Source organism: Acanthochromis polyacanthus, chromosome 19 (assembly GCF_021347895.1).
Source record: "Acanthochromis polyacanthus isolate Apoly-LR-REF ecotype Palm Island chromosome 19, KAUST_Apoly_ChrSc, whole genome shotgun sequence".
NCBI classification, from domain to species: Eukaryota; Metazoa; Chordata; class Actinopteri; family Pomacentridae; genus Acanthochromis; species Acanthochromis polyacanthus.
The window spans coordinates 11756419-11773331 of NC_067131.1; the positions used below are offsets into that span (position 1 = coordinate 11756419).

General features: G+C 41.2%; 1 protein-coding gene across 1 annotated transcript in view; it reads right to left on the reverse strand.

The window, feature by feature from the left end:
• Positions 1–537: 537 nt before the first annotated feature.
• LOC110958640 (protocadherin-15-like) overlaps positions 538–16913 on the reverse strand; it is a 209603-nt gene continuing 193227 nt past the window's right edge. The window contains exons 36-40 of the mRNA XM_022205268.2: positions 14888–14909; positions 14171–14209; positions 13954–14027; positions 7440–7569; positions 538–1925 (exon numbers count right to left, since the gene is read on the reverse strand). Coding sequence (XP_022060960.1) covers positions 1152–1925; positions 7440–7569; positions 13954–14027; positions 14171–14209; positions 14888–14909 — 1039 coding nt within the window. The 3' untranslated portion in view covers positions 538–1151. The remainder of the gene's footprint in view (positions 1926–7439; positions 7570–13953; positions 14028–14170; positions 14210–14887; positions 14910–16913) is intronic.

The following is a 16913-nucleotide window of genomic DNA, read 5'->3' on the forward strand; positions in this document are numbered from 1 at the left end:
TCAGAATCACTTAAGAGGCCATGCCACAAAGAAAATTAGATTACGCAACTTTCAAAGTCACTCAAACTGATAATTCAAGTTTCTGTATGTATATTTTTGACCCAACAGATTTAGTCATTTTTCCATCAATTCCATCCTTGAAAATTAAGATTTATAGGACTCATTGGAAACTCAAGACTGCATTAGTTAACATGGTCTTTACGAGTGCATGTAAACTTTTATTCACGACTGCAGTCTGAAGTCTGGAGACACATGGAAACAGTATCGACCAGAATCTCTGAAGCCCTGTCATATTTGATCCAATCAAGTGTAAAATTGACAAGTTGGAGTTTTAGCGGGGGGTTTGTGTGAAACAATTTCTTGCCTGCTGTGAGCCATGAAGTACTTGCACTTTCATATTTAAAGGACAGGAGAGTGGTATTGATCATTTCATCTAACTCTCAGGAAATAAGTATACTCGTAATAAGAATAGAGAAAGGTCACAAGGTCACATCTTCTTCGTTCGGCACAGCAAACATCACCAAGAGAGCCAAACTCTACATTTCAATGGATGAAATTTTATTTGGATAAAGTCTGCCAAGCAACTTGACAAGGATAAAAAGGCAAGTGTGAACAATACAAGACTTCATGTGTCAATGAAATGTGTCAGGCAAATCCAAGATGAGTCGCACCAGTAGCCGTAATACTGATCAAACAAGCTCAGTTCCATACAGACACCAGTCGCTTAAAGGGCCAGAAAAAAAAGTTCATATGCTTTTATTCTTCAAGTTTTCCTTCATTATCTCTTATCAAAATAGAAATATAACAAGTTCTCTCATTGTAGGTCCAGTTTTGTTGAAGGTGTTGCAGCTCTGAGATCACTGGGCTTAACGGACGCACAGTTTTGGATACTGAGAAGGTACAGAACAGATATTTCAATAAGTGCAAAAGTGTTCTTTCTGACAGTTTTTTTTCCATCATCTGTCTCTGAATTTAAATAAATGAAATTACCTTAGCTGCTATGTAAGGAACGAAATTAATTCACCTTTAGCCGAATCTGTAAATTAGATTTCTTAGATTGAAGCATCCCCATTAGTTCCACAACTAATGAACATAAATGATGTTTTAAAGATCTTGGCAACAATTAATGAGCACAGTGGCATCAGGATCAGTCAAAGTTTGGTCATGGGTATGTGAAGGCTGTTCCACGGGCCCATCCACAATTCTTCCTCGTCCGACTGTGTTCTGTCACTCGGGCACTCCAGCGGCTCTCTCATAACCAGTCCGTCGTCATCACTGCCGTCTACCTTCGACTCTCTTTCGCCTTCCTTCAACTCGTCCCTCTCCGCTGCGCTCTGAGGCTGCTCCGTGATTCCCCGCGCCGCTTTGAGCAGGTTTGATTTTGAAGCTACGCTCTCAAGGCCCGTGTTGCTGGTGCTGGTCGACCCTAAAGAAACACTGGATTGTCGAGTGTTAAACACATTCAGAGTTTTAGTGTTGTCAGTGTTAGAGAAAGTGGACATGGCCGTGGCAGAGGCGGCCGTTCCCGAGCTTTGGAAGGTGCTAAGCGTCTTGCACCCGCCGTCTGCTGCTGTTCTGGGGCTGTTCAGGGGAACCCGCTCCTCCAGCGTGGCAGCCATTTTGTCGAGCTTTTTAAAGTGCTTGGCCAGCCGGGAGCTGAAGATAGGAGAGGTGATTTTGAGGTTGTTGTTCGTGGTGGTGGTGGTGGTGGTGGTGTGTGTGGGGCCTGTAGCGTTTACTGAACGTCGGGTTCGGATGATGGAGCCGTTCTGGGCCACGTAGATGCTTCCGTTAACGTTGACGTGGCTGTTGTGGGTGGAGGTTAGGCGGGTGCGTTGGGTTTCCGGCATGCTGTCCTCACCGGTGGAGCTGGTTTCATACTCACGGTCGAACACCAACTTGATCCGCCGTTTTCTACTGCCCTGCTGGAAAAAGCACACACAAGTAATATGGCATTAGACTACTGACCTTTAAAGGTGCTGTTAATGTTCTTTCACTTGCTCTGACTCTGTTCAGGCAAGAGAAATGCAAGACACAGCAAAGATAGAGGGCAAATAAAAAGTCTGGGCTGTTTTCTGGATCCTTTGCCACACATGGGTTGTCTTCTACAGTTTAACCCTCTGAACTGCAAGCAGCTTCAGGGCATTTTTTGCTCCTGTCACATTTAAACTGTGGAGTTTTTAAAAACTGCAATATAAGGTCCTGTACCTCTATGAAAACATTACAGCCATGGCTAGAAGTAGAAAAAACGGCAAAATGGAGCCACTAAACTTATTTTCAAATATTGTAAAAACTAATTTATATATACATTTTCTCAGTGCCAACATATATTATTTATGATACAGACGGGTCAACGTGCTATAGGCAGAAGTCTCAGTAAGATATTTCACCATGCTGACAGAATCTTCTGATGACAATTTGCTCCACTGTTTGTAGTTTTTGAGCCATGCTGCATTCATTATAATGATTAATTATATTATAGCCTATTTTTCTCTCAGTGCCCCTTGCCATTTCTTCTTTGTCCTGTATAAACACAGCCTGCAGTTAATCTTAGAAGCAATTACATTTTTTTTTGTAATGGCTGTTGCTTACAGCTTACTCAGTCATTACTTTTCAGATGCACCGAGGTCCACAGAATCCGTAGGTTTTTACAGAATCTGGTCCAAATGACTTCATTTTACCAATTCTTTGCACAAATTGTCATAAAATATTACAGTTTTAGAATAGGCCAGCTATTGCCTTTCAAACCTGCCAGTGGATTTTGGGGTTCAAAGTGCTAACTCATGCTAATGCACATTAGCATTTTTTTTTGCCAAGTCTTGTCCATTGAAAAATTTGTAGGTGCACCAAAATGTTTTTCAATCATGGCAAAAGACTTCATTGACTGTATTAAATTGAGATTAAATTGAAGTGGTTTCCTTGACGCTGTTTTTCTGTGTTTAATAGTACAAGGTTTAATGGTGGTAAAATTCTATTGTCAAAGGGTAGGCTCACAAGTCCCAAAACAGCTTTTAAAGTTTAGCTGAAGACATTTTATTAAAACAATTCCCTCTGTTTCCATGAGCATCGTTTCCTTGCTGAATTACAATCATGCATAGGCATGTACAGTCATGCTAGCAGCTCTGTGAGGCTACATACGGTGCAGACATGCTGTTACAATGGGAATTTTGCTGGTATTTTATTAAACACCACATCAGTAATGGAGAAATGTTAAATTTCGAGTTGATAATGGTGTCGAAAAGTTCACTTATTCTGTGGAAATCTACAAAGAGGCGTCTCTGCCCAGACACTGCTATTCCCAGAATCAGTCACAAGCTTGATTAAAAAGAATCTGGTACCAATTAAGCCCTTCAGAGGACATCTACTTAATTTCAAACTGTGATGGCTGAGGCAGCGTTTCAGTTGCAATCAAACATTGGAGTGTATTTTGGCACAGAAATAACAGCCGGACGTTTGTCCTCTGTCTCTTACACTGCCATTATATTTAGACGAGATCTCTCCACAGCCAAGTCTGACTGAAGAAAAAAAAAGTATCTAATAAATATCTCAGTGTATATATGGATATGTAATTGTGGTTTTAAGACAGACTTGGTAGAAAAGTGAACCTAACCTTCGAACACCAAGTTGAAAGCATTTCCTCACTGACCTTATCTGGTGTCTGACTGCAGCAAGGTGAGAATTTTAACCACTAGAGGTCAGGAGACTCAACAAGATTCTTTGAGCTGAAAAGCAACTTGTGTCCAGTTTTATTTGCCTTCTACCTATTTGGATGTTTGTCCTGTAAAAACAAGAAAATGCACAGAAAAAAAAGTAGCACTCCCACTCAAGACAAGCTTGTGCAGCAGTGTTTACTCCAGAACAGCCATTGGATCATCTGAGGAAATGCTTTTAAAAATATACTGTGTATTGATCCCCCTTATTGGATGTAGCCCTTTATAACATAAAACACTATGTAACTGGATAGCATCCTCTTCGTTCAGTTAGAGCCAACACTGCTGCGCACTCAGACACACACTTTGCAAGAAGAAAAAGGGCTGCTGTGGAAATAACTCTGATCTGCTATCACACAACGAAACCCTCACAGTTTTTCCATTTAACCTTGATTGTATAGAGAAAAGAATGTATTCTCCATTACAAAGAAAACATCTTTTCACCAGAAGAACTGACTGAAACAGAGTGATAGACACAGAAAGAGAAATGACTAATGAATAAAGCTTCAGGAAAATCTTAAGTGTACCAAAGAGAGGTCAGTGCATAACAATCTTTGAGCAGCAGCAACAGCAGTAGCACAGAAATAATCAGCTGGTAGTGAAGCTTTTCACAAAAGAGAAAAAGAGGCGAAGTCAGCTCAGGAAAGAAACTACGGCTTGGAAACCCGACGACTGCCTCACAAGACAGACAGAGGAGAGGGCGGAGAGACGGGCTGATTGGAAAAAGAGGATTAAAGATACAAGCAAAAAGAGAAGCTAGCAGAAACCGAGAAGAGATACTGGGAGAGGGCAGCAGGGGACATGCCAGCAATTTAAACCCCTGAATGTAAATCACACCAAACTAGGAAAAAAGAGAGAGATTACAGTAATAAATTCCACTCAGGTAATGACTGCACACCCAATCCAGGCATTTTCACCAAGACCTTACTCAGTGGCAAAGAATTTAATCTTGGTGGGGGCTAAGGCCTCATCTGCATTTCAATCAGCCGACTCACTCCCCAAATCCCCCTCTTCTTCTTCATCTCCTTGATCTTCCCCACCGTGGCTGCTGCTTTTGTCTTCCTCCTCCTCTTCCTCTTCAGTGTCCTCGATGATGGGTGACAAGTCATCAGAGGTGTCAATCACACCTGAGCTGATGTCTGACTGGCTGTGGCTGGAGGTTCGCTTGCTTGACGAGGACTTCTCCGATCCAAGGCTTTTAACCTCTTCCTCATCGTCTTCGCTGTCGTCTTCGCTCTCCTCTTCTGTTGTTTCATGTGAAAAACGAGAGTGTCTTGAAGTTTTCGGCCTGAAACTGGAACCTGAATATCTAGAACTTTTGGATTTGCTGCTCTTGTCTGTCTCTTTGCTGCTGGTGGAGCTTCTCCGTTCTCGTCTTGTTCCACTTTTACTGCTAATTTTGCTGCTACTTGCGGAACTACTACTTCTTCTCCTTGATTTTTTCCCCTCGTCTTCACTCTCTAACCCCGACTCCTTCTCAGACTCCTCTCCTTCCTCATCCTGGCTTCCTTCCTCCTTTTCTGTCTCTGATTCATTCTTTTCTGTCTCTGTATCAGATTCAGTTCTGTCTGGCTCTGCTGTAACAGACGAGGTGGGGCTGCTTGCATCGGAGACACTGAATTCTGATGGAGACTCTTTGCTACCGCTTCCCGTTTCCGAATCGCTTTGCTCAACGCCGTCGTGAAATCTTTTGTCTTTTTTCCACCAACCCTCATAAGAGCTGTTCTCCTCTCCAAACTCCCACCTCCTCCTCTCCTCTCCTGGGTCTCTCTCCGACACTGATGCAGAGACACTCATATCTCCTATGGAGCCATGCATCTTCCTACTTTTCTTCTCAGCCCTGTCCCAGCTTTTGCCATCGCTCCACTGTTCATCTCCCACCCTCGCGGGTCCCTGGAGCCTTCTGGTTAGGGAGATAAGACTGAGGGCCTCGTTCAGCTTTTGTTTTACTGCTGGGGGTTTGCTTGCTTCAATGGACGTCTGGAAATAATTCCCATCGATGACCAAGCTGCCGTCCAGGCTTAAAGCCCGGCCAGAGGACGACAAGCCAGGGAGTTCTCCCCTGTGCTCTGGCCTGATGCTGTTTCCAGCTGCATTTCTCATTCCATTGTTTATAATGCCACCTCTGTTGCTTCTCCCCCATGCTTCCATTTCTTCTCTTCCTCCCTTTTCTCTCCCTCTCTCCATTGCCTCAACTCGTCCTCCCCTTTTGTTTTCTCCTTTCTCAAAGCCTGTTTCTTCCCCTTCTACTTTTCTTTCCTCCACTCTTTCTCTCCCTCTGCCCTCATCTTCTATCGGTCCTATTCTGGCTTTGTTCCATGGCGGGTGGACGGCAGGAGGCTGTCCGGATGTTTTCCCCGCAGAGGACAGTAGAGCACTTATCCTCATCACGGCCTTCAACCTGGCAGCTGCGCTCGAACTCTTAGGCTTGGAGCTCACAGTCGTACCACCCTCTCGTTTTTTGTCACCCTCGGTTTTTGGTGGTCCTGGGGTCTTTCTTGGGGGTGGAACAGGTAGAGGATGGTGTTGAAGGTATGAGGGGTGTGGTGCTAATCTGTCTCCTTGAACCTGTCTCCTCACCTGTTACCGTGGTGATATTAGCCCAAAAACAAATGAGATAAGTTATTAAGAGAATAACCAAGACATTTTTCTTTTCTAACAGCACTTTCTATTTCCATTTTTTTTCATTTCAGAAAAAAGAAGCAGGCTTCACTTAACACACATCTTTAGTAAAGTAGCTACTTAGCTGTCGCAGGCTGCTTGTGTTCATTGCTCACTGTTTTCATTTTCAAATGAAGTGCACAATCATAAAAATAGTATGAGTACAGTGGATGAGGTAGTATACAATTCGAACATTCTGGGATGAGGAATAAATACGAAGGTCATGCAACGCACTTTGTTTTTGTAGGTATGAGGACGCATAAAGTATTTTTTGTTTCCTTTAGACAGAGCAAAGCAAGGTCGGTTGACCGATTTCCAATCTTGTGGCTCTTGAAAGTGGTATCAGTCTTCTCAGCCAGCCATTGGCAAGGAAGTGAATAATCTTGTTTCTACAAATGTTGAGATTTCTCCCTATTTCCATAGCAGTCTAGCAGCATGATTAACATTTTAAAAACTAGTTTGATTTTGGGAATACGAAAGTAAATTCCGACTTACTCCAGGAAACATCTAGTAAGTGGACCGTAAATAAAACTTTTCTGTTCTGTCAACAGTTTGCATGTTTTCCCTGTGCATGCGTGGGTTTTATCCAGGTACTCTGACATCCTCCCACAGTCCAAAAACATCCATCCATCTGTTATCGTAATCCTCATTAGGGTCTTGGGAGGACTGGAGTCAATCCCAGCTGACTTAGGGCAAAGGCAGGGAACACCCTGGACAGATCACCAGTCTATCGTAGGACTGTCCAAAAGTATGCTGAGGTTAATTGGTAACTCTAAATTGTCCGTAGGTGTGAACGTGAGTGTCATTGTCTTTATATGTAGCCCTGTGATAGACTGGCAACTTGTCCAGGGCCCCCTGCCTTCGCCCCAAGTCAAGTGGGATAGACTCCAGACTCCAGCTCCCCTGTGACACTAATGAGGATTAAGTGGTACATAGATAAGAGATGGATGGAAGTTCTGGCAGTTTCATGAACAATTTGTTTTGTTTTTATGGACACTCTTACTGACATGTATTACATGATTTCAAACAATTTCTCAGTTGCCTTCTGTTGTGTTTTTCTGCCTTTACCTCTCCGTCAGACTCCTGTGGGCTGTAGTAGTAGCTTCCGTCGTCATCGACAACAACCTCTCCATATTCATCATAGAGGCCGGAGGGTGAGATCAGCTTCTTGCGACTGCCGTACTGAGGAAGGTCATACCTGGACAGAGAAATAGAGGGAGGGAGAAAATAAAAAGAAGGCATTACAGGCCAGCTGTAACATGTGAGAGCCTGTGCAGAGCAACTGCAATTATTTTTTGAGTTATTATTTAGTTGTTTTTGTATGTTTGTTCAAATAAATTAATGGAAGCTGAAGAATTGTGCAGCTTCAGCCAATCAGAAGTAAAGACAGCGTAGAAAGCTGCTTACAAACAAACTAGTGCACTTGGCTAATGCTTATCCACAGCCACTTAAAGCAATAACACATAGGGCAACGCTGTGGTTCACTCCAATGATAAGCACTGTCTAATGATTTGCCTAAGCAAAGCTGCCTTAATCACAAAAGGAGCATTTTGTTGCCAGGAGACATTTTGCTAGCAGAAAACACTGGAATCGATTTTCCTCCCTTTTGTCTCCCTTTGTTGCCTGTTGCCGGGAGCGCTTCCTGACTCCACGGGCCAAAAAAAAAACTGTGCTGTGTATCACCACTTGGGCTGAGAGCCCTGCAGCAAGCAACTCAGAGAGCCAGTGGGTCAAAAACCACATCTTTTCAAATGCTATCCTGAAAACAATATGTCCCAGTGTGATTAAAGTAACAAATTTGCTGTAAGTCCTTTGGCACGGCTAACAGAGTTGCATAGAAAAAAAGTCGCTTCGTGTAATCATTCTGCTTACAGTGAACCGGTGGGAGAAGCTGTCCTCCCATTACATTAAGCAGCCAAGTAATAAACAAATGGAAGCAGCACGTGGATGACAGAGGGGAGTGGGTGAGAGAGAAAGGAGGCAGAGATGTGTTAAAAGAATAAAGATATGAGAAAAAGAGGAAAAAGTGAGTGAAAAATGGAGGGGTCAGAACAGAAAGACCAGGTGATACATAAATGTCACATTTAAAAACTGTACAGCATAACCTCTATGAGCTAATGTAGTGAGTTTTAACCTCCCACTAAAACCTGATTATGGAATTTCAGATATTAAACTGCAGACTCAAACTGAAGTGTGCACACAGTCTAATTACTTAAAGGCTTCTCTTTATTTCTTTTTTACATTCATCCTCTTTCTTTCTCTCCTTTCACCCTTTCTTCATCACTCTTCTCACTCTGCATGTCACCACTAGGGGGCAGTAATAAACTGAGCGTGGTTCTTGCAGTTCAAAGTTGCCAGGATATCAGGCATCACAAGCCAACACTTCATCATGTTTTCACAGGCGTGCGTTTGCAGAAAAAATTAATGAAACAAACTGGGTCACTGGCCTGTTCTGGGTGGCTCGCCAAATGCTAAATGATCAGCCTTGGAAAGTGTGATCACATTTATACAGTTAGATGAAAACACATGACAAAGAGCTTCAGTAGCGTATGCTGCAGAAAAACACTCACTTTTTGATTAACAAGTAAAATAGAAGCTGCTTTATTAAATGCTACAATTGGTTGTATTTTTTCGGAGTTTAGATGTGACTTTAGTTTCACGTAAAGCAGAAAAAATAAAAAGAAGCTTATCCTTTTACTACAAAGGGAGTTTGAAGAAGTTTACCTGGGTGACAAAATTCAAAATGTCAGTTGTTGGGGGTTTCATACATACTCAACTGTGTGCTAATGTAATACAACTGCTAGAATTGAGCTTATTTTAAATTCTGTGCAAGGTGTATGGAAATGTTAATACGCTGGAGACAGGAAAACAGGGACCAGGCATGCAGCAAAGGTCCAGTCGACCAGGAGTTGAACCCGAGACTCAGCTGCCGATGGTATAATTTAGTCCATGTGATATGAACCATAACCTCTCAGTCATTGGGTTGCCCCAGTTAAAGACACACTTTAGCATTTTGGGAAAAACACATATCTGTCTTCTTGAGTCAAATGTAAAGATTGAGACCACTTTCATAAGGTGGATCTATTGTAGAGTCCACTAAATCTTCCTGTTTTCAGTCCTATGCTAAGCTAAGCTAATTAGCTGCTGGCGGAGCTTTAAAATATACAGAAACAAGCAAATAAAAAAATAATTGAAAATGTTGAAGCAGTCTTTTAATATATTATCCAGTTTGTAATGTCTCGATACATCTTGCACCCAACGGGCGTACTATGAAGTGAGATTAGTGGGTTAGCGAGGTATGTTGAGTCTAAAACCAGAGTTTTTAATGTCACAAAGGTGGGTGTCTTCTAATCTGTTAGACTGCCATATTAACTTATCCTGTATAGCAAACCTGCTATAAAAAGCAGTTCTTTTCCTGACAAAATTATTTCTGAATGATATAGATTTTCAGTTGAAAGTGCAAACTATATGCTTTGACAACCTACATGCATTCAGCTGGTGATGCATAAAACTCACAAATATGTGTTGCAATTCATAGAGCACAATTAGTAAATTTATTGGTCTGTTGGTGTTTATCACAGAAAATATTCAGTCATCAATAATATTATAAATTTAATTTGGCCGCAAACTAAAGTGATTTCAACATATTTTTGATTTTAGGTTTGATTTTAGGTCTATATCAGACCTAAATGTACTCCTTGAGTATCATGTTTAGACATATGACGTTTACATGCTGAGAGCGCTAATGTGCAGCTGTCATGCTAGAAATAAGCCGTTGCACTGAAAGATGACTGAGTGGTGAAATAAATATATTAAGCGAAACAATTAACAGTTTTCCCCCAGCATTCCTCTCTTGCATCATTTGAATTAACAGTGCTATTGCCTGTAAAACATTTTTCACATCCCTCACAGCTCCTCATTACAACAACCTGTTCCTCCTGACTGAGGTAACTGGCATGCGATCAGTCAACATTGTGCTTGAAGAACAGTCAAATGGCGCATCAAATGTCCCCTTTTATGGAGACCAGCACCTGGTGAAATGAACCTGGCTTAACAAAGAAAGATAATAACCACTGTCATGATGCCCATTACCTCTGACTGGGGTTTGAGGTTTTGTCTAGCCAGCTTATACAAAGAAAGCCCGGCTATGACGAACCTGCCTCTTTACCCGCTCCTCTGCTCCAAAAATAGCTGCACATGCAGACTTCTACTGTTCCATTTGTCCCTCCTGTGATTGCAAAATAAAAAGCGTGTCTTTACTGAGCTGATCCTGCCAGATTTCCAGTGTCCTCATGATACATTTGTTTATGTGGGTGCCCTAACTCAGCACCTATCAGCTACACAGCAGTCACACTGCTCATCACCCACGCCCGTAACAATTTTGGAAAAGCAAGATTTAATCCCTTATTCCTCCGTGCCGTGCATGGGCTGAGTATTTTACTCTTGACTAGAGGGCAAAATAAATTTGGCTTGTTTTGTTGTTTTTGTTTTGTTTTTTTTCTTTCACACAGGCATCAAAACAAACCTGTGCAACAAATGGTTCAAGTTATTTTCTGCATCTGTGTAAATCCAATCAAAATCATGCCAGTGGCAGATGGCTACATTCCCACATGCAGACAAAATCCCATTTTGGTTTTCATCTTTTGAAGACGGATGAAAGTGAAGGTCAAAAGGTTGTGCACCATGACTCCAGATTGATTACTATGGCTATGGAGGTAAATGCTGTAGCAACTGTGGCCTGCGTTTTCGCACTGCAAATTCAAGAATGCTGTCTATACCCCGAGGGGCGCTTTGGTATTCGTTAGCAGAGACTACCTGCATCTTTTATTTACAACAGAAACAAATAAAGTGATTAGATCTCAGTCCCACGGGGTCACAAAGTCTGATTTCCTGATCCTGTGCGTGTACAGAGTCAGACATGAGTTTGTGGATGTTGCTCTAAGCCACCAGCATCTGGCCCATTGTCTGCTTCCACGGCTGGCTGCCTGATTAGCTGCTACAGTATTGCAAAGCTAAGCAGAGAGAATTAGCTGCATGCTTGTGTGTGTGTGTGTGTGTGTGTGTGTGTGTGTGTGTGTGTGTGTGTGTGTGTGTGTGTGTGTGTGTGTGTGTGTGTGTGTGAAAGAAGGAGCATGAGAGTGCTTCTGAGTGATTGTATGAGTGAGTGAATGAACATGTTTGCCAGAGAATTTGTGTGTGCGCGTCTCCTTTTCGGAGCGTTTATGTGTGAGTGTAGGTGGGTGTATAAAATCGAGTTCCCGGGAGTCTGCAGCTAAAATTACAAAAATTACACAATGCATAACAGATGGCAGGCAGCGTACAGAATAACACACACTTGGGAGGGATGCAGTGAGTCTTCTTCGGGCTCGTTCAGGAACGCTTTGATCTAATGTGTGTGTCTAATATACTGAAAGTCCTATACAGTATTTCTTGCTCTTTTAACATCAAGGAATCCGTGCTGTACACACAGTCACACACACATTGAACGGAATCACTTTCTTCGACTCTGCCGACTTCCCGTAGATCAAAAATATACAAACCATACGTGAGTGCAAAGGCTGATACGAGGCAGGTCAGCGGCGCCAACACTTCACAGTAGCCAACATACTGTGCGACTGATGCGATCAGCTCGATGTCAAAGAAGCTGCCACTCGGCTGACATGAAGCTCAGCTGGATAAAGTGCGCAGAGTGAGGTCCAAACTCGTGTCAGTGGAAATGTGTTTCACCAGCATTGTGGTGAACCCCGTCTGTCACTGCTAGAGGTCAGAGGTCAGAGATGAAACACAGTGGAGTTGTCCTGAATTCACTGCTCGCATTATGTTTTCAGCTGTCTATCGTTATTGGTTCATGAGGAATGTACAGTGATACATTGTTTTCTACCTCTATTATCACTATGTTGCTCAGGAAAAATACAAAAACTTGTAAAACAAAACAAAAACATCACTTTTCCACTACTGGAATTGTGCTTATGGAGCTGCAACTGAGGGCATTTGAAATATGATAAGATCTACTGAGTTTTTGAAGTTTTACAAAGTTGCATTTGTATTTGGAATCTCATTAGTATCAGCTTCTTTCCACTAAGTTTTGCTTTATGTTTGTTAATCTGTATAATATAAGCTGTGCCTCCTGGTGTTCAATGCAATGAAATGCATTTTATTAAGCACAATCAAATGCTATCAGTTTTTATTGTCCACTTTTATGGAACATGTGCATGGAGCATTACATGGCGAGAAATAAGGGAGCTGGTTTTGCTACCATATATGAAGCCAGTTAAGTGAGACACAACACTGAGTGTGTACTCTGTGTGTTACATTACGTATATGGGTTTCTACTGTAATTAGACATTTACACATTTTGACTGTTGTGATAGTCAACAACTGAATAGTTTGTTCGTTAATTATTTTTGCCAATTCCCTGGTGCACAGTTGGGTCTTTCTGTGAACTATCGGCAAAAGTAAAATCTTTCAACGAGGCAAATTCCAGACGGGAATGAAAGCAGAAGTTTTTGAAACGCATCAAGGTTCAACAAGGTTCGCATAGACACTAAACTACATATACAACTAAAAAAGGAAATGTATCTTCTGCAGGATTATGTTTGTGATGTAACGCATACGTTTCTAATTAACATGCATTTACCATTCATTTTATTTATGTTACAAAGTGTCCCTTTTTTCTCAGAGGAAACCATTACCAGGAAGCCAGATAACTTTACATCAGTTGCACGTGTCACGTTGGTGTCCAGTGAATGCATGGACACAGGGATTCTCAGCCCCACACTCCCTCCTTTGGGTTCTGTTGTTCCCACACAGGATCCTGGTGCCATCGCTTCTCCACGTAAACAGCATGAACATGCCATTATCTCTTTGGTCAAAGATCCGGTATCAATGCTTGGGGCTTTTGAATGGTGGGTAGGTCTCAGCACTAGCCCTCTGACCTGCCCTGCAGCAGGGTTTTTTTTTTTGTTTCCAGTTTATGTTTACACAATCTTCAATTATCCATCACTACATTTTCTGCAGAAAGTAGTAGTCCACCAGAGGGTTTATAGCATGTGTTGGTTTCGATGTCCCAATACCATGTTGCTGGTTTGTGGATTTTCCCCTTCCTGTGCATACTCACCGCTGCAGACCAGAGGCATTACACAAGCCTGGCTCTTGTAAAAATCACTCAGGTCTTTTCACCTGCCCATTACAAGAACCCACTATCCACTTACTGTGTAATATATCCCATACCTTGACGTGCACCATTGTGATGAGATAATCAGCATTATTCACTTTATCCGCGAATGGTTATAATCTTTTGGCTCAATGGTGCAGATCAGACGTCCTCTAAGTGATCATAAAAAGAAATGGAAATTTTTTAAAATCTACATTTTCGCTGCAACTCATGTGATACAGAAAGCTCTAGAGAAGCTCTTCTGTTTTTGCCAGTTGCAATACTGTTAATTTGGTGATGAAATCTAAAGCTTGAAAACCCTGACATTGACAGATAAAGGATTGATATGTGTGAAGACAGAGAAGCAAACTTTGACATACAACTTGTTTGTGCAAAAGCAATATGTAGAATGTGCAGAGATGTACTAACCCGTGATCATAGTTGTAATAGTCTTGTGTGTAGTAGTCCTGTCCGGGGTCAATGCCAGACTCCATTGATAACTCCTGATAGATTGACAGAACGTTATGAGCAGTTTTCCACGCACACATTAATTACATTGACTGAACTCACACTTCCATGAACCCACATTCGAGTAGAAAAAACATGGTGAAGAAAGAAGTATTCAGAAAAGAGAGAGACAGACTACCTCTGGCCTGAGCAGAGAAGGTCGGAGAAGTTGCTGTGTCTGTCAGAGCGGAAAGAAAAGTGGTGAATGAAAACACAAATGGAAGAAGGTCAATGTTCCCCTCCACAGTGAAATTCATCTATTTTTGGAAAATCAATACCTGATGCTTCCAATTCAATATCTCTGGAATACACAGGATCCAATCTGTGTATATTTTTCATTTGATATTGCCAATCAATTAGTTGGGACAGACATTTTTCCAAATAGTGGATGTCGCTTTGGAACTGAAATTGAGTTTTAAAATGTATATAACTGTCCAAGTGGCTGAATTACTGTTTATACAGTTGCAACATATATAATACATATTGAACAATGAACCTCTGGTGAAATAGCTTTCCTAGCTATATACTGTTTGGAAGACGCTAAGTAATGCAAAAGCCAACTTCTTGGAAGATAAATAGGCTGGCTGGCTTTTACATTTTTATATGCACCATCAATAGGTTACATAGCTCTTGGGATTCTAAAATGGTTTTACACATGTGAGGCAATTACGTAGGTAAAATGAACTGAAAATACAAAGCACTGTATGCATGCAAATCTGTCTTGGTTGCATCAAACTGAACAAAGAGAGAGAGTAGAACACGGAGCAGGGCATAAGTGAACATCACAAGAAAATAAGATAAAGAAAGAAAACAATGCACATGCAAATGTAGCAGGCACGCAGTGAAAAACACCTACCTCATGTTGGCCATATCCACGCCTGGAAGATCAAAGAAAGAAACAGTAAGACCACTTGCCTAGCATTACCAAGAAAACCTGTCATTACGTTAAAGACACTTGATGTACTAAAGATATGCTTTCAGTGGATGCAAGCGATTTACTGCGGATTACATTGCACATTTAACCTTGGAACCTCTTTAACCGAGAAGAGAAAGCAAGAGTATGATGTGTTTTAGTGTATGTATGGGATAGTTGAGAAAAAATGGAGAGTGAGGTGCTTAAGAGAGACAGAAAGACAATAGGACAAAACACAATAGATAGAAACCGAGAAACAATAGTATGCTATTGTGTGCATCCCAGCACTGTTATTTACTGTGTAATTTGTTGTTTTATTTGGGTAAACATCCTGATTACAGCATCATAAATATGCAAGATTTACATCTCATTTCAAACCCAAATGAGATCATTCTGTTGTTGAGAAAACTGTTGACAGTCAATGTCCTTGTTAGCCATACCAATAATAAAATCCAATTTCAGTTAATGTGTAATTTGTGACTTTATTTCTGAGATTAAGAAAGATCGGTGCATGTTATTCAGTGTTCAGCATGGATCAGACACTGTGTTGGCACATATCAACTGGTGTGAGTTCAGGTTTAGCAGCACTGCACAAAAGAATCTTGACCAGTGTGCTGAATAGTTGATCAGTCAATCAGTGTGGAAAATTTCTCCCAAACTTCCACTCCTGAGACCTCTGACTCCAATCACAACTTTTGTGATGTCTTTTTTGAGAAGACAGAGGTCTCAAACCAAATTTAGCCTCGGGCCACTCACAATAGCTGCAATAACTGCCTTCAATAAAACTGTCTGGTCTCTGGCTATCTCTTTGCTTAAGTTTAAAAAGTTAGATTTGTTGTGCGCAGAAAGTTTTTTTTTTGCTTGGATTTCGAAGATATACAAGAAAAGTTAATGGTTACTCTAAAATAGTAATAAAAAAAACTATATAAAGCCAAAATGTGAGAAATATCATTTTTTTAGCTTGATGTAATGATGAAGAATGGTCTGATTACATCTCATATTAATCCTGCTATAGGGTGAAAAAATGATCTGGCTTCTCTGTATTTCATTCAACCAATCATAATCATGTTGGGTGGTGTCAAGCCCAGGATGCAGTGACGGTGCCTCCTGCAAAATAATGACTACTGGCATTGTTTTGATGGAACAGTTACTGACGGGAAGGCAAGCACTGTCATTAAAACGACTAGATCAATAAAAAAGCAAATAAGCAGAAACAAGTAGGCCTGCATCCTTGAACGACCTACATCCTTTACAAAAGTTGAAATTTTCAGTGCGTAGCTTGCTGCCCGGAAGTGGCATCTTGAAGGCCATTTTGACTAAGGTACCAAACAGATGCCGTGTTCAGGTTTACACAATGTTTCTGGAACTGATAAACCTCACGGAAAATCATTACTATGGCTCTAAATTGATAATTTAAGGATTTACAATTAAAATTCCACTAGTAAAGATGTGGTAACGTCATCAATATTTAAGCATTCGCAAAAATTGTTTTTGCTATGAATGTCAGTCATTTTTATCATTTGCATGCGAACACAGCAGAGAAGATTTGTCTCAAATAAACTGTGAAATCATTGAAATTCTTTCCAAATATTTGACCATTTCCTGTGAGAGGAGCCTTCACTGGTTCTGGCTGATTTTTCATAACCAAGAAGGCACTCGACATCAAGTGAAGACAGAAAAACAAACACAGCCAAGGAAGATGCTCGAAAGATGCTTATCCGAGAGACATAATAATTGTCAGCTAGGTTGTCTGCAGCAATACTACTGTTCAAAAGTTTGAGGTTACTCAGGTAATTTCATGTTTTCCATGAAAACTCCCAGTTTTATTCATGTGTTAACATAACTGCACAAGGGTTTTCTAATCATCAATTAGCCTTTCAACACCATTAGCTAACACAATGTAGCATTAGAACACAGGAGTGATGGTTATTGGAAATGCTCCCCTGTACCCCTATGGAGATATTCCATT